The sequence below is a fragment of the Athene noctua genome, chromosome 1 (assembly GCF_965140245.1).
Source record: "Athene noctua chromosome 1, bAthNoc1.hap1.1, whole genome shotgun sequence".
NCBI lineage: Eukaryota > Metazoa > Chordata > Aves > Strigiformes > Strigidae > Athene > Athene noctua.
The window spans coordinates 133090102-133114761 of NC_134037.1; the positions used below are offsets into that span (position 1 = coordinate 133090102).

The 24660-nt window shown below is 38.4% G+C and overlaps 1 protein-coding gene across 1 annotated transcript in view; it reads left to right on the top strand.

The window, feature by feature from the left end:
- SPAG17 (sperm associated antigen 17) overlaps positions 1 to 24660 on the top strand; it is a 116463-nt gene that overhangs the window by 17307 nt on the left and 74496 nt on the right. Inside the window, exons 4-7 of the mRNA XM_074896797.1 lie at positions 7710 to 7841; positions 11586 to 11790; positions 12952 to 13146; positions 21805 to 21986. Of these exons, the coding sequence (XP_074752898.1) occupies positions 7710 to 7841; positions 11586 to 11790; positions 12952 to 13146; positions 21805 to 21986 (714 nt within the window). The remainder of the gene's footprint in view (positions 1 to 7709; positions 7842 to 11585; positions 11791 to 12951; positions 13147 to 21804; positions 21987 to 24660) is intronic.

The window sequence follows — 24660 nt, forward strand, 5'->3', positions numbered from 1 at the left end:
ACCTTTTGGTTTCTTGTGGAAACATATAATTAAAGATGACATTTTTGTGGAAGTGCATGGATTTTGACAAAACACCATCAGAGAGGTTGTGGTCAAGAACAGGCTTTCTCAAAAGTAGAGACAATCACGTTAAAACGCAACCTTCTCAGTCTAAAAATGCATGTCAATAGAATTCTGTTTTTTTAATAGAAGTTAGATTTTGTTTTCATTGCACTGTAGAACAAAATTACTTTTTAAAGTTATTGTAAAATGGAACAGCTTGGGAGCCAAAATTTGTCTGGTGTCATTGTTTTGATGAAAGGGTTTGATAGTAAAAACAACTTTGGCAGCCATGCTGAATGGTCAGAAGGATAGAAAGATTTAAATTTATTTTTCATTCCAGTACAGAGCAAAATAAATAGTGCAGTCTTAAACGCCATAATAAAAGGAAACAGTTCTCCAGTCAGCCTTTGTCAAGTGCTGTTGTGTGGATGCAAGTTAAGAGAATTTTATTGCAGAAGGACTTGGCCCTTACGCTGTATGGATATGCAGGGGATCAATGCTCAGGAAACAGTTGGCAACTGTTATTAAATTAAGTTGTCTTTTAGGGATGTACTGGCTCCAGGGAAGGGTAAGGGACTTTAAGTCCTGCTGTGGGCACTTATCTACTCATCTGTTTTCAGCTCTGCTCTATCTGTTACCAAGTTCCTACCAGGTACATCATGGTACAGAATGCAGTATGTTTTGTAAATGATCACACCACATGAGATGGTACATTTACCCAGGATATTTATTGTCTTCTGAGGAGAGTTTAACTACTCTGCCTCCTGGGTCTAAGTATTTAGGTCAGTTTACTTAAAAGGATGCTAAAAAAACCATTAGCTTAGGTTTAGCAATTTTCACATCTCCCACTGGTCTTCAGCAGTTTGTAAATACCAATATGAGTGAGCCTTATGAAAGACTACCAGTGTCTGTGTTATCAGCTGAGGTTAGATTTACCCCCCTCTTTATCTCACAGGAGACCTTTACAGGCAATTCAGTTTGCTCTGCTGCCAATTTATGGCTATGCCAAACTATTCCAAACAGATAGTGTCACACCTCAGGTCACTAATCTTTGGCATCTTCAGATGAACTTCAAACTTGCGTTATCCACATTCCTCCTAGATAATGTTCAGGTAGTCCAAGGTTTCCTACATCTTGAAGATTTTACTAGAACTCACTGAGAAAAAGTTATGTGAGCTTCCATCTGTCCTTCTCACCTTAGTTCTAACTTCATGATTCCTTTTACTGGTGGACTTCTTAGTGTTTGCTAAATTGCTTGGATAGACAATTGCCTTGCTAGCACAAATATCCAAGACAGTAGAATATCTTGTCAAATGCTTTCTCATAACTCAGCCAAACTGAAACAAAAGAAAATGTCCTGACCAAAGAAAAAGCATTCACCTGGATTCAGCTGCCTTTCCAGAACAATAAAGAGCAGCTTAGTCCTGTGTTCCATATGCCAGTCCAGTACAGATGTCTTCATGACCTAGATCATCCTAGAGGCATTGGAGGGGTCTGTGTAAGATCAGGTAAGTAGTTCTAAGCCTCAGATAATGGCAAAGGGATTTTTATTTCAAATATAGGAAACCCATGCCACATAAAAGGAATAAAATACTGCTCAGAGTAAAGACATACCATCATGTCTTTGCATCAGGCTTTGCCATTGTCAGAGCATCTAATGCCACTTAATGATAAATAGTGGCCTGTGTAGTCCTTTGAGTTACTAAATTATATGCCTTCCCTCTGGCATTTATTTATTCTATGAGACTGAACTGTTGTTGCTATGAACCAGTCAGTCCTAGAAATTGTAGTCAACCCATTGCTAAAGTCTCTCCAGTATCCCTTTTCAGGGACCTCTCAAAGGTCAATATGTCATGTTAAGTACCACCAGGATTTCTAAATTCTGAAACTGAGGCAAAAAGTCTTGAGCTCCTGCAGGAAAACAATCCATGTCTTCTAATTTTCCATTTTCTAAAATCTGAGAGATCAGGTTCTATTATTTACATCGGACAATTGAACAGGTTAATCTTTTCTTTCCATTTCAGAATAGCAACTCTTCTTCATAATCCTGATTCTAGAAGCAATGCCCTCTCCATGTATTATTATTTTACTACTGTTAGTTGTAATTATTTGGGATGAGGTCATTCTTAAAACTTAAAATTGTTGATGATTTATTTTCTAGGAAGGAAACTTGATACCTTTTGAAATTCATCTGTCTGTTTAAAACCTGCTTTAGAACACTGGTGAGACCTTGGTTTTTTTACTTCCTTGATTAAAAGGTTTCCTGCATGCATGCAGCTTGGTATAAAATCTCCTGCTTTTTCTGTACACGGTTTGTTGAAATTTCTGTGTAACTAGAGCAAACAGCAATTATGTCTGTAGGAATGTCATCCTTAAATTGGTAGAGGCACCCTCTGGAGTAACCAGAGGAAATGCTATTCTCTGTTTTGTTGCCTTCAAAAATTGCAGATGACTAGAACTGGTTGATTAAGGGCAATAGTGAAAGACGTTTTTCTCAAGTAGAGGAACTAATCCCAAAATTGTTTGTTACCAAAGGAAATAAAAAAAAAAAAAAAATGCCCAAAGCTCTGTTGCAAAGCTGGACCAAGGTGGAAAGATCCTGTCTAGGAGTTTTGTGGTGTGAAGCCTGCAAGACCATTGGGACTTTGAGGCTCATGAGTTCAGAGGTGGCTTAGGAAACTCTGGCAAGATACAGATAGACAGGTTCTGCCAGCACAAGGGTTGATGAGACAACTTTGCTTCTTAAATCTTTTTGTTACCCTCTGATTGGGTTCTCTTCCTAGCCAGATGCAATGTTAGAAGCGTGACTAAATCCATTAGCTTTGTAATGTTCATTGTACGGATCCAGTTGGCTGGAATTCCTAGAGACAATTTGCTTCTTGGAAGCATAAAATATTCTACTCCATAATGGAAAGACTTGCTGGGCAGTTTCATACCACTGAAATGTAAACATTTCAAGATTTGATCATAGCAATATAACTTTTCTTCTGAGCACAGATCACAGTGAACTGGTCTGTCCTCTCTTTGTAAAAAGGTCTGGATTCTGTAGGAGTTCTTCAGAAATCACTTAAATCCTATTTCAACTATCTCCCCCAATTGGAGTGTTAAAAGAAAACAGGTATCTGAAGGGTCACATGAGAACCTCTGTGCATAAAACTCCTTCTAGAGATCGCAATGCTAGAGGCTGATCTTTGGAATCACTGGATATTTGTATTGTATTTTGTCCTCCCTTAAAACAATTCATTTTGATTGCAGTTAGGTGGCCATAGGAGATACATGTCATAGATGGTGAGAGCTCTTTGATAAAGCCAAGGTGAAACATCATCCTAATTTATATGTAATGTATTTTTTTATTTTTACTTCCCTTAAAGCATTTAAGTACTTGTAACACCAAGACACATATGCTGAACCCAGGTCTTAGAAAGTTCTCATTCTGCATTGCTGAGATTAAATGCCCTCAGGTTGCACATTTTCTGTAGAGAGAGGTTTAAAGAGCAAATGTTCTTGCAGTGGATATTTCTAAATAGGTTTCTGCTGACCAGAACATGGTGTGTTGTGCTTTGGCAAAAAAACAGACTCACTCGTATGAGCACCAAGACATTTTTCTAGGGCACAAGCAGCCATTGCTGCTGCTTTCAGAAGTGTTCTCACAACTGAAAAGCAATTATTTACTACATAAACAATATGTAATTGCTCAGTGCTGCTCAATAGTGAAAGTGTCCTATTCTTATTTTAGTGGGTTTGTTCAAAAAGGACTCTGAGGGGCAGGAGGAGTCATCAAATTCACTTTAATTTTTAGTTCTCTGGAATACATGTTGGTAGTCTTCACTGATTAATGAAGATGATTCACTGGCTTAGCTTAAGTTTTACAGTCTACCTTGTTGGGTATGTAAGTTCTATATGGAGCTCTGTTCAGATATGCAACTGATTTACATGAGTCCTTAAGCTCAACTCAGATTGTGAGTCATTGATTCACCAGTGAAGGATAATGATTAAGCAAGTGATCTTTTAACATCATAGTTGGGAAGAGGTTCTGAGAGGACAAATGAAAGTAGGTGAATGGTCTGATAGCGGAGACTAAATTGCCTTTCAACACACTGCAAGTGTGATCTGAAAGAAGTTGTTTCAGTTAAATCAGTGCCTGCCTGGTATTCTTTCAAAATAATTGATCTATATGCTATGGTCAGTGAAATGAAATCAGCAGATTCAGAAATATTTAATAGTATGTGTAAAGTCTTCTTTGGACAAAAGAGATTTGTCGGTATGACACATGCAGCTTTTGTTCCCTAGTCTGTCTTGAAAGCTGCTTGTGAGGGATTCATGATACTGATGGCAGATTGTAATAAGTGAAAATCACTTTTTTTCCCCCCTGCTTTTATTAGCTTGCTCAGGAAAGTACATCTGAACAGTAAATAATAACTTGTTTGGTACGTATAGCCTCTTGACTGATAGTTCTTCTGCTTCAAATTGACTTGAACTGTGTCAGTTACTAAGGGATTTGAATTACTGAGAAGTTCTTCTAGGAACCATTATGTTTCTTTTAGGAAGTGTTATGTGAGAGAGATATATGTGGTGGCCTGCATTTCTTATTGTTTCAAGAACAAGAGGGAAGACAGGGCTTTAGAAAGCTCACCCTGGATATGGGAGAACTACACTGTGAAGTGGGCTGACCACTATTCATAGCCAGTGATGTTACTGTTTCCAAGTAGTGATAAAGCTGTGGAAGTTGGTAATGCAATTTATCACTTTGAAAGCTATTATGATTTAGCAGCCACAGTGTTTATATTGAAAAGGAGGCATTTCAAAGGATACCATAAAGACTTTGACTTTAAATGTTTCCCCAACTTTTAAGACCTGTCTCCTATCTGGTGCTAGCATCTGCCAATAGTATAGTGTCGCTTACAAGCACTCGTGCAGTGTTTGAATGGCTTGAAATCTATGCCCTTTGCACCAGGCAGCTAAATCTCTGCGTGGTTCATGCTGCCACCATATGAGACCAAATACTGCACCACTGAAGACTTTCTGCACTTCACAAATGTGACCCCTGCTGTGTGAGGAATGCTAAGTTTCCTCTTCCTTTAAAGGAAAAGAGGCCCTACCTAACTGAGTTTGTCCATCCAAGTTTCCATGGTTTCTCACACAAGTAAAAGGTCATCACTGGCGGGATGAAGTATAGCCAATCTGAAATGAATCCACTTTGTAGTATCTGAAAAAATTCCCTCTGTACTCCTACCAAGTCTTTGTCTTCAGCTTTTTTTTTATTGAGGCTCTCTGGGTTCTTAACTGTTTATGCCAGGTGCCTTCATAATTCACAGGACCACAGATGAAGTAAACATGCATAAATGTACTAAATTTAATTTATTTACAGTGCATGGATAGATCCATGTTCTGTCTCTAAACTAGCAGCGATGAAGGATTGCTTTTTATTTGCTTATGCATAAAACAGATTTTACATTGCTTTCTTCGTATTGCCAAATGTCGTGTGCTCATTTTGTTGTGTCTTATTTGTCTGACCTCTCTCTGCAGTCATGGAATGTACTCCTGTTAAATAGTTTGGTGTATGCCTCTCTAATGCCTCATGTAAGAAAATTTGTCCTTCCCACCCACTCAGAGTTGTCCAGCTCACTATAGACTTTGGACAAGTCTCTTCATTTCTGCATTCTCTCTCTACAAAATAGGAATAGTCATGATGCATTGCTTTTGACTGGTAAAATGCTTTGAACTTCTCAGGAAGAATGGGTTGTAAAAGAGCCTAAACGTTCCTTCCTTCTTCCATGAACAATAAATCAGCAGCTGCCATCAAGCCAGGTTACTATGTATATGCTTCTCAGGAATCCTTCCAGAATCCCTCCATTTTCCCTCTATTGTGTTTCAAGAAATGTGTAACTTGTCTAATTAGACAATTGGGAAGCATTGCTTCCCATAGGCTGTTAATACCACTTCTGGAAAAAAAAAGAGAATTTTTCTCTCTAAGGGAAATTACTGTGATATTTCTACCTAAGTCTCTGTCTTTCAGAGGGCAGGTTTGTGTAGCTAGCTCTGGGTGACTATTTTTTGTTGGAATAGCTAGTAGTTTCTAGTGTGCCTACGATCTTTGGGAGTTTTTAAGTCTGTTCTTATCATACCCTTGATTTTCTGCTGTGACTCTGAAGTCAATGGGGGTCTTTACAGAAGCCACCTATGGATGGCTTGTTGAGATAGTGACCAGTAAGTAATCTTAGTCTGAATATGAAAGATGCAGAGTAGAACTGAGTTTAACCATGATGTATTTTCCTGTGTGTATGTTAAGATCATCAGGTTTATTAGTGTTGGAGGGGCAGGTTTGTTTTGGGAGGATTTATAAATGCAAATATTTTGGTGGTTTTGTCTCCCTGTTACATGATTCAGAAAAATCTGAATTTTAAGAGATTACTTTTTCTGCACTTTGCTTTCATTTGTATGAAACAGTGATTTGGCATATAATAGTCTGGATTCATTTTGCCTTGATTCAGAGAAGCATTTTTAGTGGCTGTGTTTGCTTGCCTAGGTTTTACTTGAGAAGTGAAAAATTTCTAAGCTGGCCAAGAAGCTATGAAAGCTCAAAGCTAATGGTGGTGTTTGCATTAGACAAGACACAGTTCAGTGAGATGCAGTGTACACCTTCATTGTCTGAATGTTAGCAAGCAAAATTGACACCATATGTGCCCAACTGTAATTGCTCCAAGAGGGGAAAAGAGAAACATGTCAGAATATTTGAGCAACACCTAATTCAGTCCATGGTTATAAATAAAGCTGATGGTCGCTTAAAAACAAAAGTAGGAAAATATTATGGTTATATTATTCCTCAACATCCCTTCCTACATAGGTGAACTTTATTACAGAGACAACACAAGTGAAAAGAAACATATAACAACTTTTTATGGTATTTTTATGTTATTTTATTTTTTTCGCAGTAAATAAAGTGGTTATGAGGCTCCAAGGAAAACGGCCCAGATGTTAGTGAGTTGTATGAATTTTAGTGGAAACAAGCTGTAAAAAACATAGTCATAAAACAGCCTGTCAATGCCACACATCTGGACAATGCAGCTGTATGTTCCCGCTGCTGTCATCACCCTAAGAAAACTCAATAGCCTTATTTCACCCCAATTAGGCTGCATACCAACAGAATCAGAATTACACAGGGAGGGGGGGTATATTTTCACCAGGAGAGACCCTCTCAGATTCCCTTCAAGTAGTTTTTATCTTTCATTCAGGGCTGGTGCCTCAGACACTAGTCACTTTGTAAACAGGACTCCAAACTATTCCCCTTGATTTGCTATCTGTTAAATGCTTTTAAATTTATTACTTTATAATAAGTAGTTGCTTAATATTGCTTCTTTGTTTAAAACCTAAAAAAATGACATTTTACTCTGAGAATTGTGTGTCTGTTGGCCTTTACATAAATCAGAGACATTTTCTCCATTATAGTTTTATCTCATAATACAGCAGATATAACTTCATTAGAGGTCCTAGGAACCAAAGAATAGCTATTCATCTTACTGATATGTTGTTTTTCTGAAAGTGTGGCCTTTTTGACCCATGGATTGTACAATGTGAGATAGCCCTTCCTCATTTCAGCATGCAAAATATGTCAAATGCAATATTAAAAGTATACAGTAGTTATTTTTGTCTTTTTTTTTCCTCTGCAGGTGATAGAAGTAGCCAAAGCCATTCTGGATAGTGGTGAAGAAATTCCTGTAACACTAACTGGAAAGCTGTTGAAATTTCAACTGCTTTGTCTCAAACAGAAGGACCTTCAGAGAAGAGAAGCTGAAAAGAAGGTACTACAGTATGCCTTGGAGAGGATGTTTAATTAACTTTGTGAAGACACTTCTCTTCTAGTGTTGTTTACATAAATTCATCTTTCTCCTCATGCTTGACTTCCTAGATCTGTAATTGAAAAGAACTGTGAATAGAAATTTATCTTTTTGAGTTAGATTTTGGGGAAGAAGTTCTCAATTACTCAAATGCAGGTGAGACAGGGAAAGAAAAATTAAAATAAAAAATACTGTGCAAGAACTGTTTGCTAGAGTGAGTAGTAGTAATGTCTTAGCTGAGTCTTAGGACTAATAGGAAATAGAGCTAGAAACTTGCTTCACCTGAATATATCTCTGCTGAAGTAAAGGTAGGAGAGGTATCAAGGATAGATGCAGAGCAGCACTGGGAAGAAGTTATTACCATGAATCACCTCTCTGGAGGAAATTTGGAGAAGTTATCTATTCTATCCTCTGGCACTAAGGCAGGATATAATTTACATAAACTGTTCCTGGCAGATGTTTGAACCTCTGCTTAAAACCTTACATTGCTGTACTTCCGCTTTTCTGCAGCAACCAGTATTACTGCTCAACTATCTCTGCAAATTAGCCATTTGGAAAAGTTTTCTAACTTTATCAATATGGCTTTAACTTAAACTGCTTCACTTCTCACTGTGTGTGGGATAACAGTTCTTACCCTCCATTCTACAGAAATCTATTACATATTTAACTAAACAAACTCAAATATATGCCATGGTTTCTAGTTTTTGATTATGCTTGTTCCTCTACTCTGAACTATCTCCAAATAGTTCATATCTTGAAGTCTGCTTTTCAGAACCGAGTACTACATTTTTGAGTGTTCCCAAAACTCACTTTCACATATTCTCCAAGATTGTCACTACTAGCTCCAAGATTGCCTTGGTCAGATTGCTAGGAATAATTTCACCAAGCTTGCACAGAATCACAATCAGATCAGAACTTGCTGTCTAACATCTGTAATTAAAAAAAAAGTTGTCAGTGGTACATTTCAGCAACTTACTGAATAATGGGTCTTTGCTATAGTCCTTTTCCAGCAAATGTACGTGCAGCTGAAAACCATTGTCAGAAATTCATATAATTGCTGCAATAACTTACCCTGTTAGTTGATCAAAAACTATAAGGCAGAACGTGATGGTATGAAGACCTAAGCAGTCTATGCATGTAAAAGAAACAAGAAGAGAACAGTTTCATGAGTTTCTTGTAGTTTAAAAGTCTGTAAATTTCTTTATCAATAATTTTATTTGTGGGAATAATTGGTAGATGAAGTATAGCACACAAGCACAAGAGCATTAAGTGCTAGGTAGTAAATTAAAGTTTTATCTTCTTCCCATATAAGTCAGTTACAAAATTGATTATCAAATGATAACATGAGCCACGGAAATACATGAAGAATCTTAGGGAAAAAAAGCTTTTTCAACCTGAAAGGGAATTGAAAGGCTGAAGCTACAGAGCAGATGTTTTGTAGTGAATGGAGAAAAAATGGCTTCTCTTAGATATCAGTCAATGCTGATAAGTAAATTGTAAAACAAGGATTTGAAGTTTAAAGATTAGGCCCTTCAATATTCAAATGGAGCCTTTAGCTTTGATTTGGTGAGGTTACTCTTATAACTATAATTTTATTTCCCTGAAGAATCTGAAGATGGTCGATATGGAAGGTTGAAGAATCTCTGGAACTTATAATTTCTGCTCTGTTTTAGCCAAGAACTCTGGACTAAGTTGTCACCTCCTCTCAATTATATCTACATCAAAGCATGACAGGCAAATATGAGAGCAGCAGCTGAAGGACAAAGACAGAGTCAAGATTTGGGAAAGCTTTTGATTATGAGATGCTCTGTAGTACAGAATGGGCAGAAACTGGCTTTTAATTTAGAATTCTAATTCTAAAATTGTCTGCCATAACATTTTTAATACTTTCCAACTAGCTTGTACAGTACAAGTTTGATTGCCAACAACTCAGGGGTTGAAACCAGGATTTTACTAGCAGATTAGTTCTCAGAAAGCCCATGTAACTGTTGTTTTTTAGAATAGACACTGGTTAATACAATGTATTGGCAGAAGAAAAAGAGCAAGTGAATAAACAAAAATAATTATGAAATTTCTGTAGTTCGTTAGGAGCAGAAGCTTGTCCTAAATTGACAGGTGTATGCATTTAAATTAATATGAAGATGACAAATATGTCTGAATTGGAAAACTGAGGTAGTAAGATTCTGTAACATGAAGCTTAAAATAACAAAATTACAGAATGTAAAGCTAATAGAAGATTAGAAACTCCACAGAAAGCTGTACCTTGTAGGGAAGGAGAAATACGACACTGAAAGGAAAATGAAAGAATTCTAGGAAGGAGAGGCTTTTACTTCCCGAGGTATTAAGGTCAACTAGTCATCTTCGTTGGAATCTTGGCAAGTTCAGAAATGTCTCTGCTTACCTGAGACTTATTTACATAAAATGATGCAGATGCAATAGATAAAGCTTGTTGTGAATTTTGTAGCCTGATGATTGTATCATCTGTTTTGATGTGTTCATCAGCTTAGAATTCAGAGTAGTACTATCAAAATCTTTGGTTTGAAATGTCCAAAGACAAATAACTTTGAAATAAAATAATGAAAACATCCAATTCTCCCATTTCACAGCACAAATAGTTTTAAGAATCTCTTTAAGTTGCTTCTAAATTTTTCAGAAAGAAAGGTATGATGAAGGGAGAAGCAGGAAAATATTTTCTGCTTGGTTTTGAATTTGTACTAAACACAACTTCTACAGCTGGGAAGTCTACTTTTCCAGCTGGATGTAGGGAAAGCAACTCTGTAGAGTCAACTGCCTTGTCTCATTTGCATGGAGAGCTTTTCTCCTTGCTTTAATAGCCTTTAAAGTGACACCAGCAGGATGGCAACAGTAAGTTAAGTTAATATCATTTTATTGTATTTAATTTAGCTTTACAACCCTTAAATGTCATTCTTGCATAGTTAGTGTATAGTACTGCTGCTGGGTAAAAAATAATGTGGAGGCTTTCCTGCTCTTACAGCACCTTGCTTTACCTTAATATAGTTTGGATTATTTTAATTTTAGACTGGCTCTGAGCTTTCTGGATTTATAGTGTGAGGCTTTGGGATACCTACAAAATCTTTTTTCATTCTTTACTTTTAAATTACTGAGCAGGACTTAATGTAGGTGTTTTTGTTTGAAAATAATGAGAATGGCTGAGTAATATCCTGTGTGAAATGAGCACAAGACTCCTGGTTTAAGTTTATAGTAGACAGATATTTACATCAAAGAAAAATAATGCTGGTACCATTTTACACCATACTCAAGAGTGCTAACAGAGATGCTAAAGACTTAATAGAAATTGAATTTTTGTCTTATTTTCCTTCAGTCCAGTGAAGGTTTCTGGCTGATGCAAGTGCTGCAGTGGTAGTAACTGAAACGCAGGGATTCTTTACTCGTCTTTCTACCAGTATGCGTTTCATTAGTTTTGTAGATATAATGTCTACCTACATCTCAAAGTTCCTTTTTAATGTGAAGTCTTAACACTATGATTTATAAGAATATAATAAACTGAATGGTGTGTTTGAGAAGGATAAAGCAGAGTGTTCAAGACAGCTTTGCCACATCAACATTATAGTGGCTGAAAGGGAAATGTATTCAAATAAAAAAAATTGAACTACTAAAATTTTCCAGCAGTCTGCCCCTTGTTCTGCATAAAGGCTACAATGAGAACCTAGTTTATTTATCTGTCAGGCCAAAGAAGAGCAACGAAAGGAAAAATATGGAGGGAAAGAGAAAGCTAAAACCCCTGACAAGAAGAACACCCATAGTGCTACAACAGCCGAGAAAGAGAAGAAAGGAAAAAAGATGGAAGGAGGCCCTCTAGTACCAGTCATTGTTAAAAAGGACACCCAACTGAAGCGACGAGGAGAAGTGGAAGAGGAAGACAAATACATTAGTATGTAAAAAAAGCAGATATACTCCTGGTAATCTTGCTAGAAATCTTGCAACCTAGCTTCAGAGTACTTTGTTTTGTTCCGTGTTGAAAAGCCAAGATCTGTTTGGCAATATTAAGGCATTGCCACTTTGCATTTGCAGAGGGCGCTGTGTTCTGTTCAGTATTAGGATTGTACAAGCCAAGAAATAAAATACAGATGTGGTATATGTAGCATGTCAACATATTTTAGCATGTTTAAGACTAAAAGAAGGTGGCTAAACAAATCCTACATAAAACCTTTCTACAGAAAGATTTCAGAGTAATTAAATTCATTTGTGTCAGTATCCAAAGGTGTCTTTCTCCTTGTATTACCTGCATTCCTCTATGGGCTGTAGAGGGGATCTATACAATTAACTTAGACTAGAGTTCTGGAGGACTCGTTTTTCCTTACATAATGCTTAACCTTTTGCTTTGGTTCTGAAATAATGCTATGCATATTTCTACAGAACTAATAAGACCATAAGGCAGGCACTCAATGAAACATCTTATCTGCACTTTAGGATGAATTTGGATAGGCCCCTTGCCAACTGAAAGGGCTAGGGGGAGCTGGTATTACCAGCTGATGAGGATTTTGACAGGGAGTCCATCTAGCAAACATGAACCTGTTGGGCAGGGAGCAGTCAGCAGTGAGTCAGGTCATACCTGCAGCTTAATCCTTCAGAATTATTACAGATAATGTAATCTCTCATCTAAAACACAGTAACTTTGTGTGTGCTCCCTGGCCAGTTTTATGCAGGATGAAATAGGATAGCTTAAACTATCATTAGAGCATGTGAATATGTCCTGACACTAACACGAACTCCTCCTTAAAGAGAAGCAATTACAGAAATGCTGCTACAGCTAGCATTCTGGTTATAATCAGCTTCTCCAGTTTTTCTTTGGTGCTTTTCCAAGCAATTATTACTTCTGACTTGTATTCTTCCTGCTGAGTTCTAGGTGGTTTCCTACAGAAGACTTCAGTCTAATGCACATAATGTTTTGAAACTTGTAATTATCCCAATGAAGTTATAAAAGGACTGTTTCTCTGACCTTAATTTGCAGCATCCTATACAATCAAGAAAAAAATCTTGTTTAGCTGTTGAATGTCCTTGCTCTAATCTGGTTTTGTTGTGTTTTGAGCAGATGATGAACCAGATGATGGTGCCCATCATTACTTTATAATTTTGGATTTCCACAACCCTCAGCTGTTGCCTGTGATGTCTGATCTTGGGATTAATGTTTCAAGTGTAATTAGAATTTCTTCTGAGAATTATAAACCGTTGCAGACATACCTGGAAGCAACTAAACTTCAAGGAGAATCTTTACTTTCACGTGAAGGTAATCTGGTCATAAGAACAAAATTTGTGCGGAAAAGACTCTTTTATATCCAAGTAAAGACTATTCCTGCTGTATTCTTCTCCCTCTCTGTGCCTTGTGTTTGTGCATATTACCTGTGAGCATCTGTGTTTGTCAGTGCAGAAATGATAATGCCCTTGGCAGTCACCAAACCAAATGGTTTGCCAGTGTTTGAGAAAGCCAGCTCCTCTCTCTACTTTCTAGCTGAGACAAGTTAAGCAGGCAGTGGTTGCAGCCATAGCTTACTGCAGCAGCCACCAAAGAGCAATGTTTATCAAATGTATACTTATATGAATTGTTAGCCAGGAAGGTGTATTGCTAAGCAAACTTTGCTCATTTGGTAACTTCAAGGGAAGTGCACAGGTGGCTACTTGGGGACTGTGGCCCCAGCCAGAGAAGAATACACCACAGAATAACACCCTGTAATTGTAGTCAGTTGTCCCCAGGCTGTAACACCTCTCTTGAACTGGGATCCTAGTGAACAGCAAGCTAAATAGGAGTCATCAGTGAAGGCTAACCATACTGAGCTGTAGTAGTAACACAGCCAGTAGGTTGAGGGAAGTAGTTATTTCCTGTTACTTGGCTCTCATAAGAACAGAGTTCTGGGCTCTATAGTACGAGAAAGATACTAATAAACTTGACTGAGTCCAGCAGATAGCCACCCTATAAGGAGTGACTGAAGAACCTTGGCTTGCTTGATCTGGAGACAAGAGGGCTTACAGGACACCTAACAGCATCCTTCTAACACCTCTGAGAAGGTTATCAAGAACACAGAGCAAGACTCTTCATTTTGAGGTACATGGAAGAAGAAAGTTGTGATCGTGAACAGCCTTTGGAAATCCCAGGCCCAGAGACAAGGGGAAAGTCTGGAGCAAGGAAGATAAACCCTTGGTGGAAGAGGATCAAGTCAGGGAACACTTAAGCAAATGACATGTGTATGTCCATGGAGCTTGATGGGATGCACTCACTAATACTGAGGGACCTGGCTGTGATGTCACATTGAGGCCACTCAGTAACTTTTTGAACAATCATGGCAATTGGAAAAGGTGCCTGAGAACTGGAGGAAGGCAAGTGTCACTTCTTTCTTCAGAAATGGTAGGAAGGAGGACTCATGGAACTAAAGGCTGCTCAGACTCACCTCAGTCCCTGGGAATATGGTAGAACAACTAATCCTGAAAGCGATTTCCAAGCACATGAAGGACAAAAGGTTGGTCAGTCAGCATAGGTTCACAAGGGGAAGTCATTCTTAACCAACCTGATAGCCTTCTGTGATACCATGACTGGCTTGGTAGATGAGGGGAGAGCAGTGAATATTGTCTGCCTTGACTTCAATAAGGCCTTTGGCAGTGTCTTTTCATAAAGAAACTAATGGAGTATGGGCTGGGTTAGCAAACACTGAGGTGGATTGAAAACTGGCTGAGTGGCCTGGCCCAGAGCCTAGTGATCAGTGATATGAGTCCTGCTCAACATCTTCATTAATAATTAGGATAGTGGGGCAGAATATACCGTCGGCAAGTACTCTGATACAAAACTATGAGGAGTGGCTGACACACCAGAGGGTTGTGTTGCTGTTCAGAGGGACCTTGACAGGCTAGAGAAATTGGCTGGCAGGAACCTCATAAAATTCAACCAGGGCAAGAGCAAAGTCCTGCACCTGAGGAGGAATAACCCAGTGCAGCAGTTCATGGTGGAGGCTGACCAGCTGCAAAACAGCTTGGCAGAAAAGAACATCAGGGTGGTGGCACTAAATTGAACATGAGCCAGCAATGTGCCTTTGTAGCAAACTAGCTAATGGTATCCTGGGCTGCATCAGGTCAAGGGAGTTGATCCTTCCTTTCTCCTCAGCACTGGTGAGGCCACACCTGGAGATCTGTCCCCATTTCTGGCTTCCCAGTACAGAAGAGATATGGAGCTACTGGAGAGACTCCATCAAACAACCACAAAGATGTTTAAGGGATTGGAGCATCTTTCATATGAGCAGAGGCTAAGAGAGCTGGGAATGTTTACCCTGGAGAAAAGGAAGCCCAGAGGGATCTCCTCAATGTGTATAAATGCCTGAAGTGAGGGTGCAAAGTAGAGGAAGCCAGGCTCTTTTCAGTGGTGTTCAGTGACAGGACAAAAGGCCGTGGCAAAAACTGAAACATGGGAGGTTTTACCTGAACACAAGGAAAGACTTTTTTACTGTGAGGGTGACTGAACACTGGCACAGGTTGGCCAGAGAGGTCCTGGAGTCTTCAGAAGTCATCTGGACATGATCCTGGGCAGCCTGCTCGAGGTGATCCTGCATGAGCTGAGGCGTTGGACCAGATGACCCCCAGAGGTCCCTTTCAACATCAACCATTCTGTGATTTTATAACCGGAATAGAAGAATCCGGCAACATGGAGGGGGGGAGGAGTATGGGGATGTGGGTGGATAGACTGATGGACAGAAATTACCCCAGAGGCAGTCAAGCATTGCAACAGGTTGTAGGATCTCTGTCTTTGGAGGCTTTCAAGACTGAGCTGGATAAAGCCTTGAGCCTGTTGTCTGAATTTCCTGTTGACCATGCTTTGAGTAAGAGTTTGAGGTCCCTTCTGCCCTTAATTATTTTAAATATAAGTCAAAGTATGGTGATAAATAAGCATAAGTGAAAAAACTAAGTTGGTAGCTGTCCTGGTTTGCGTAGGTGGTGGGGGTTTTGGTAGCAGGGGAGTGGGCTACAGCAGTGGCCTCTGTGAGAAGCTTCTCAAAAATCCTGTGGCTCCAAGGCAGACCTACCTCTGCACCAAGGCCAAGCCAGTTAACAATGGTGGCTGCACCTCTGCGATAACGTATTTAAACAGAAGAACCTGGGAGGGGGAGTTGGAGTTGTGAGGAAGTGTTATGAGGGGGACACCTATGCAAACACTGAGGTCAGTGGAAGAAAGGAGAAGTGGGGGGGAGAGTGCCAGAGCAGAGGTTCCCCTGCAGCCCATGATGAGACAGCAGGGCTGCCCCCCCTGCCACCCGTGGAGGTCTGCAGTGGAGCAGAGACTGACCTGCAGCCCATGGAGGGCCCCACACTGAAGCAGGTGACTGCGTCTGGAGAAGGCCAAGACACACTGGGAAGCCCCTGCTATTGTAGTTTGGCACTGGGAGGATTGTAACACGCAGGGGTGACCCACGTGCCTGTGGAAGGGACTGATGTGGGTTTGTGGAGGACCGTCTCCTGTAAGAGAGGGACCACGCTGTAACAGGGAAGGAATGCCAGAAATTTCCCTTCCCTGAGGTGGAAGAAGCAGCAGGACAGAACATACCCCCCATTCCCTGCCTCCGGGCTGCTGGAGGGGAGGTGGAGAAATTGGGAGCAAAGCTGAGACCGGGAAGAAGGGGGAGGGGTGGGGGAAAGTGCTTTCAAGATGTGGTAATGCTTCTCATGGCCCTACTATAAGTATTGTCATTGTTAGCCTTTATGTTCTTTTTTAAATTATTCTAACGAGTCTGTCTTTTGCTTGTGCCTTAAAGTATGAGATCATCCCTCTTTGTCCTTACCTCAAGTTCCTGGATCTTTTGTTTCCCTCCTTCTCAGCACTGGAGAAAAAGGGGGAGTGAGTGGCATCTCTGCTTATTTTCTCCTTCTCAGTGCTGAGGGGAAAGGGGAATGTGAGCAGCTGTGTGGTGCTCAGTTGCCCTCTGAGCTCAAACCCAGACAGTAGCTGTGATTGTTCATACGTGTGGTTTTTACTAATAATTATGGTTCCAATTGTAACTGTGCATACCGACATTCTGCAATGTTCTCTGTGGTGCTGGGAAATCCCTTGTGATGGATTCTGACAATGTTGAGATGGCACAAGCAACCCAGTAAATAAAGACATGATATGGGACGGTGTGACTCACTTCTGACTGCTGATGAATAACAAACCATTTACTTGAGTGTTGTGAAGGCTGAACTATCTTGGTGTGCTGTTCCTTCCTTCCCGTTCATATTGACCAACTGAGATACTCATATTGCCTCAGGGCAAATGCTACAGGTTACACTGTGTGGACTCTAGGGAATCTGCACCCCAAAGGTGCAGAGGTGAGCCAACATCAGTCATAGAGGAGGTTAAGACTTAGGCAATCAACACCAACTGATAGACTCAAGAAGTAATGTCATGTTTGAATTCATATGAGCAATCTTATCTCTGGGAAAAGAATGAGAGGCAAATATTATTTTCAGCTTCTTGTAGTTTTGTTAGAACTTGTAAAATTTAAAGGTAGTATCTTACTAGAAAATAGTGGGAAGTGCAGAGAGCAGAAAGCATAAGCTGGTTTATTTTCATTTTAGTTAGAAATACCTGCTGGTGTTGAAGGTTTCCCCAAATATGTCCAAAATTGTATTATCTTTTTGTCATGTATGTGTAATAGCAGGAAGACTTTAGTAAACTTAGATAATTAGTAAGTAAAATTTGTTAGGAAACTTTTAGAAGGGGAAAAAATTTAAATATAGATGATAGTATTTTGTGAAAGTAGTGTTATAGGTAGTAAAGTAAGTTTTCCTCATTAGTAAAAAAAAGATAGGTTGCATAGTAAGAAAACATCTTGACTAAACCATGCATTCTTTGTGGACCTCAGATAGAAGGAAGCATTTAAGAATTAGAAATAGGTCAGATCACTAGGAATAAGAATATATGTTTATTATGAGCCTATTAACACAAAATCAGAAACACCAAGATACAAAACAGGATGCAGGAGGAGGACCAAGAGAAACGTTTGTCTGTTGCTCAACAGAGAGGAAGAACTGTCAGGAGGTGATCCTAGGAAGGCTGGCTGTGGGTAGTGTTTTGGGCAGCTTTTTGTACTTGTTGGCATGTGTGTTGTGGGGGGACTTATCTGTTCACTACAAATACCATTGCAGACAGGTGATAGTTATAACTAACCACAATTAATGCTGGTAGCAAAAACATTCAGCTTCAACAAATTGTGGAGGAATAGGTAAAACGACTGAATGCTGATCAGGTAAGCTAGAAAACTTTTCAGATCAGCTGATTCAGATTAACTTAAATTGTATTCTATTTAAAGAATTGCCTGCCATTCTCATTTATATTTGAGAACTCATAGAGAACACGTAAGATAGTGGAAAAAGAGCTGTGAGGAAGAAGGAAAGGAACACAAATAGCCAAGACACCATAATCTGCTTAATTTCTGTTTCTGGAAAAATACGGGAACAAATAATTTATAACCACTTAAAAGAAAAATGAGGACATGAGTAACAGCTAGTGTACGCTGTTCAAGGGAAAACCATGCCAGACAAGTTCAATTTCCTTATAAAATGAAGTACTGACCTTCTGAGCAGAGGAATAGTCTGTATTGTATATTTGGATTTTAATAAGGCTATTTCACATGGCCTATGCTGAGAAAGGTAGGTCTAGATGAAAATATATAGTAGGCGCAGTCTTATTCAAAACTCTTAGCCTCTGTAGAGTAACTGTTAAAGGCTTGCTATCAAATAGAAGGATACATGAAGTGGACTCAAGGGGAGTTTGTGCTGGGTCTGGTATTATTTGGTATTGTTGTGGGTGTTGGAATAAAGCGGTGTGATTCAAATACAAAATATTCTTGGAAGAATAGAGAATGATCTGGAAAAAAGACTATTCTGTTTAATATGGACAATACAGTATGCTTATATAAGAATAATTAAATGTACAAATAAAGACTAGGAAACATGGCTAGAGAACAGGTTTGAAAGATAAGCTGTCATGCTAACTTCACAAATGAACATAACTCAGCAATATCACTATGCCACAAAAAACCAAATACCATCTCCAGATTATATATGAGAATATATCCTTAAAAGTACCTGATCCAGATTATATATGAGAATATATCCTTAAAAGTACCTGATCCAGATTATATATGAGAATATATCCTTAAAAGTACCTGAAGTAATCTTATCATGCAAATCAACAGTGATGTAAGGCCTTGTAAGAAATGTGTGCCAATCAGGAAAATTCCAAATGGTGGTGAAGAGAATTATTAGGGTTCTATAAAATTTTATCTATGAGGAAAAAAATGAGAAGAGTAGGCTTAACGATGTAGTGGAGTAATTATAAATGTTTTCAAGTCTGTAAAAGGCTAGGACAGAAAAAGAGTTTAAGTTGCAATGGAGAAAATATAATGTAGCAGGTAGAAACTTTCCACAGGTGAGGTTAGTGAAGTACTGAAGTACACTGGGTAGGAATTATTGAGTCTTTGAGGCTTTTAAGGTTGTATTAAGACAAACATCTGTCAGCAGCGATACAGGTATAGTTAATTGTGCCTTGGAGTAGGAATTAACTCAAGTATTTCATAGCTGAATGACTTAAAAAATAGATTGTGGTTGATCATTTCAGTAATGTACAGAGAAACTTTTAGACAGGAAGACATTAGCCTGTAAGTGCAATTATGTTAGTGTTTCTGTTCTTAGCATGAATACACATGAATCATGGATTAGGGACCACAGCTTTCATGTTCTTTTCCTTCCCAGGTGTTTGCATCCCCTAGTGACTTTTATTTTGTGAAGTTACCAAGTCACGAGCTTAGTACCCTTTCATACTGTTTTTCTTCTGTTCCTCTAATCACCCTCATAACTGTGCTACTACTAATTCAGCTTTTCTGAGAGCTAATGAGAGAACTCAGACCAATCTCTGAGCCTGACAAAATGGAATTAATTTTTCTCCGTTTCTGCTGGAAAAATGTGACTTGGGCACATCCTAGTGATTCTAGGATTTCTGTTTTCACAGTGGCTTGAATTTGCTATTCAGTGTATTAGTATATACTAGATGTTTTTCTTCCACTGTTATATGGTGATAACGTTTTTTTTTTTGTTGATGTTTTTCCAAAATCATGTAATGTACTGCTGGGTACAGTCTTATTTCTATTATTGATGATTTCAAGGTAATTCAGTTCCTCTGTGGGGATGTGCAAAATCTCTTCTGTATTGACAGTGTCTCCCAGCTCCTGCACTTTTTTGGGGGGTTACTCATGAAAACTTTAATGCATTCTGAGACGGTTTACATGTTGAAAATATACTTGAGGAAAGAAAAGCCCTAGGATTGCAGACAAAAAATGGAGGAGGCAGTCAAGGGTAAAGCATCTCATGGTTGATCCTGGCAAACTGTGGTGTTTCTGTGAAAGGGGAGGCCTAAGTGTTATACACATTTTTGTGTTGTTTATTATTAAACTATAGGACAGAGTTAGTAAAATGTTATTACTATTCTATTGTAAAACAGGAATGTCTAGCTACAATGTTATTAGAACAGTGCCATTCACCTTTCATTCAAAAATGCAGAGGTGAATCCATTGACAGAGCAGCCCTAGATGCTGTTACACTGTTGAGATGTATCTTCAAAGCTGAGTTTGTTAGGGGAACATTGCCATGGGTGAGGAGTTATCCTGAGTTAGAGGATATCTTTCATGAGCAGATGAAAAACTAAGAGAAAGGATGGTCCTGTGACTGAGATGAGCTCTTATGAGCATAGAACAGATCAAGGGACCATCCAGTCAAGAAGTGATCTATCTCCAGAAGTGCTCATAAATTAATACCCAAGGAAAAGGAGATGAAAGGAATGGAAGGAAAAGGGTAATAAAACATGTATGAAACTTCTCAATACATACATCACTTAGCCACCAGTTATTTTCAAGTCAGTGAATTTTCCTAATCCTGATGTGTTTTGTCTTTTTGGTAAATGTCAGTGGATTTAGTTTGTTTGTTTTCTAAGTACTTCTTTAGTCTTGCCTTGAACTCATGAGAATGTCTTATGCCTACAGAATCTTTTGGCAGAGAGTTCCCAGGTTTTCTACCCAGTTTCTCAATGGGACATATCTTCCAAATCATGATAAAACCATTTTATAGGTTAATTGGCAAACATTTCTGATGGCTGCTGTAGGAGGTGTATGTAACTTGGAAAACCTTAAGGAGATCAGCATTTTTTGAAGAGTCCACAGTCTCACCGAGTTGTTTTGTTTTAAACCTGTGGGATCACTAGAATTATACAATTGAGGTATTTGGCCTTCATACTTAGGTTTTAGAAGTGCTGAGCACCCATAAATCCAAATGAAAGGAAGTCACTGCAGGGTTAGTGTCTTTATATCTCTTAAATTAGGTTATAAAAAGTATGGTTGATCTTAGATTCCAGAGTGTGATTATAAGAGAGAACTTCTTTTCATTGTAACTAGAATATCTTCAAAAGTTGATCATTACTATGCAGTAAAAATGGAAACAACCATAGTCATACTGTACCTTAATCTCCTTTTGCCTCGATTTCCACACCAATAAAATTTGTTATAATAAGGATTGCTTACCCTATAATTAAAGAACAGGTTTGTCTGTCAGTGTATGTTCTGGTAGCTTTGGAAAAGTGCAACCTGGAATTTTTATATTTCCTGGGTTTCAAACATTCACTGCTGTTGTTTAGTTTGGGGGGGGAGGGGTAGGGGTGTGGTGTTGGTTTTGATTTTTATTTCATCTGAAGGAACTACCATGTTTTACTGAGGATTTATCTTCCTGGACATTTTTAATCGCAAAGTTGGGTGTCAGATTTTGCTGAGACTTTCAGGATAAGAATATTTTAACAGTGCTTATGGAAGGCTAACGTATGATTTGTGCCTTTTGTAAAAGGGAGACATTGTATCATGCTTTACCTAATACTTATAAATGTTAGTTGTAGAAGCAGAGAAAAGAAAGAAAGACGAAGCTATCAAAGACCTGGAAACATTTTGGAAATACCTGGAGCCAGTTTTGAACAGTGGAAAGCATGGATCGAGTCTCTTTGATGTTGCCATACTTCATCACTTAGTTAAGGAGAGTGCCTTTCCCCTGGATTGGTCTGATGGAGAAATGCTGGTCAGTAGATTCTGCTTTCACAATCCATGGCATGCTTTGGGGTTTGTAACATAGACCAATATAGAAATGACAGGACTTTTAGCTTAGTCTTCTATGAAACAGAACAAGAGTAGTTAGTATATTTGTAATCTTAAAAAAAAAAAAAAAAAATTTCCTATATATCCAGCAAGTTTATTCAGCATGTATTTGCAAGGAGTCCTTTGTATAAAAATACCTGACTTTAAGTTTCTTATATCGTAGGCCACGGCAGCTGGCTTTTAAAACAGTTTGTGATATTAAATTTATTCAGCATCTTTACATAGATGCAGTTTGGATCTCATTAGAGAGTCAGATGTCCATATGAAATAACAGAAAAATTAGATTTTTGTGCTCATAACAGCAGGTCTACTTACTGTATCTCAGAACAGTCACATGAGAACAAATTAAATGAATGCAAGAATACTTTTTGATATAAAATTTTGTTTTATCATATGCAGTACTGCCTCTTTTTGTCCAACCCAAAGCATGGCTTAGGCTTATTACTCATTATAGCCTGCTGGGTCAGGACTGTTAACTGGGCACTGCAGAGAAAGTGAACCATTAGAAAATTCTTTCAGCCTCAGATCTCAAGTATAGTGAGGTGAAAGGGTTCAGTATTTTTCAGTCCACAATGGCAGCAGTAAAAATATAAACTGCTAAATCAAAATAAAGCAACATTCCATAATTTAGCCTGCTGTATTTGTGGTCTATATTATTAGGGTTAACAGACTACATCCTCATAATGCCTATTTTTAGTACACTAAATCCTGTATATAAACAATCAGGTGAGCTAGGAAGTACCCTTGATCCTGAAGGGATCAGAACTGAGTTTGGCTAAATCCACAGTGGTTTCCAAACCATCCACTAAAAATGCCTCAAATTGTGGAAACATGTAGGCTTGCTACTTACAACATTACTTATCATTATACTCTTGATCTAATCTTATAATATTAAGCCTATTTGGAAAAAAAGGTTTTTTTATCTTGTGTATCTTCCCCATAATCACATCTTGTAGGGGACTGTTGCCATTCATGAATATCCTACTAGCAGCTATATTATAGCTGAAATAGAAGAAAAATGATCTGTCGCTGAAAGTATTCCAGCAGACTGTAGCTGTAATTTCACATTCTTCAGTATCTCAGAATTCAGCAGTGCTCTAAAGAAGTAGGAATATTTGTAAGCTTTCAAAGAAACAGATGGCAGGAATGTATGTTGTGAAATCATAGGTGGATAGAGTAAGTCTGTTCTGGTGGACTTGCTGGAGAGTCTCCAAGTCCTAGCTTGCTGCATCTCTAAAGTCCAAGAGACACAGAATAAAAACTCTTGTGGCAAATTGTTAGACATCAGTATAAAAATGGAGTATTACATACAGCAAGTAGTCTCCAATTTCAGATATCTAGGAAGGAAAATACTTTCAAAAATATTTTTCTTGTTCAAGAGGCACTAATGGTTAGACTCAGAAAACTTTTGATAAGCATCTGTGTCTGTCCTGAGAAGAGGAGAGAGCAAGCAAATTGTAATTATACTAAACTTTGCATGTGTCCCATTAAGTAGTGTCAGGTATTGTTACTTGTAACTTTGTAAAAGATCTTTTTTTGTTTAAAATATTGCTCATTCAAAACAATCCAGTATTTTAATCAAAATGTTCATGTGCTCTAGTGATCTCTTAAGTAATATATGAATGAAATGCTTTTATACTAACCCATTTTTCAGAAGAGTATTGAACTGGAAAAACAAAGATGCAGGAATATTAACTCTGAAAATTCTCTTTTCACGAATAGAAATTCTCTCCCAAATATCTCACCAAGTCTTTAAATGTTATGAAAACTGAGACAAGTATTCCATAACTGATGTAACAATGATTTGGGGTTCTTGTTTTGAAGTGCCATAAAGAGGGTCTGAGTTGAAGAAAACAGATGCTTAATACTTCTTAAGGGTCAGTGCTGATTGACACTTGTCATCCCTTATCCTCACTGTGTTTTCTTTTAAGAAACTTAAAATTGGGACATCCAATTTTGATAGCCACCTGTTAGAGGCAAACTTCTTCATATGACACTTCCCCTACTTTCACAAAAGTGAAAGAATCACTCAGAAAAGGGTTGATGTCAGAAATTGTTTAAAAATTAGAATAATTTAATCTATTCCACAATGTGTAGGGTGTACAAGGGAAGACTGTGTCCATTAAAGCCACTGAAACTTGAGTGTGTGGCATGTGGCCTCAGACGGGGTTTTGGTATTTGTACAAAAGCATTTCACATCTCAGATAACAGTTGCTGCTATTCTTTTTATTCCTCCCAAGCTTCAGTGAAAACCATAGTACAATACCTCAAGAACCTTGACTCTTTCCTTGTCAAACTTTTGCAGGTACAGCACTCTGCCTTCAGACATTTGGGCCAGTATGCTGATACTCCTTTGCTTGCACAGCTATGGATCTCAGAGTTCAGTTCTTGAGCCTTTCTTTGTTTTAAAAGGGCATCAGAAAGGAAGAAAATAATATGATATTACATTTATTACTTGGTCAGGGTTTTATTTTTTGATTTTTATTCTTCAAGGGCAGGAGAATGGTTGACATTGTAAATATGCTGCGGGTTGATCACCAGGAGAAACATACACATATGATATAGAACAGTTATTTTAAGTTACCTCTCCTGTTCCT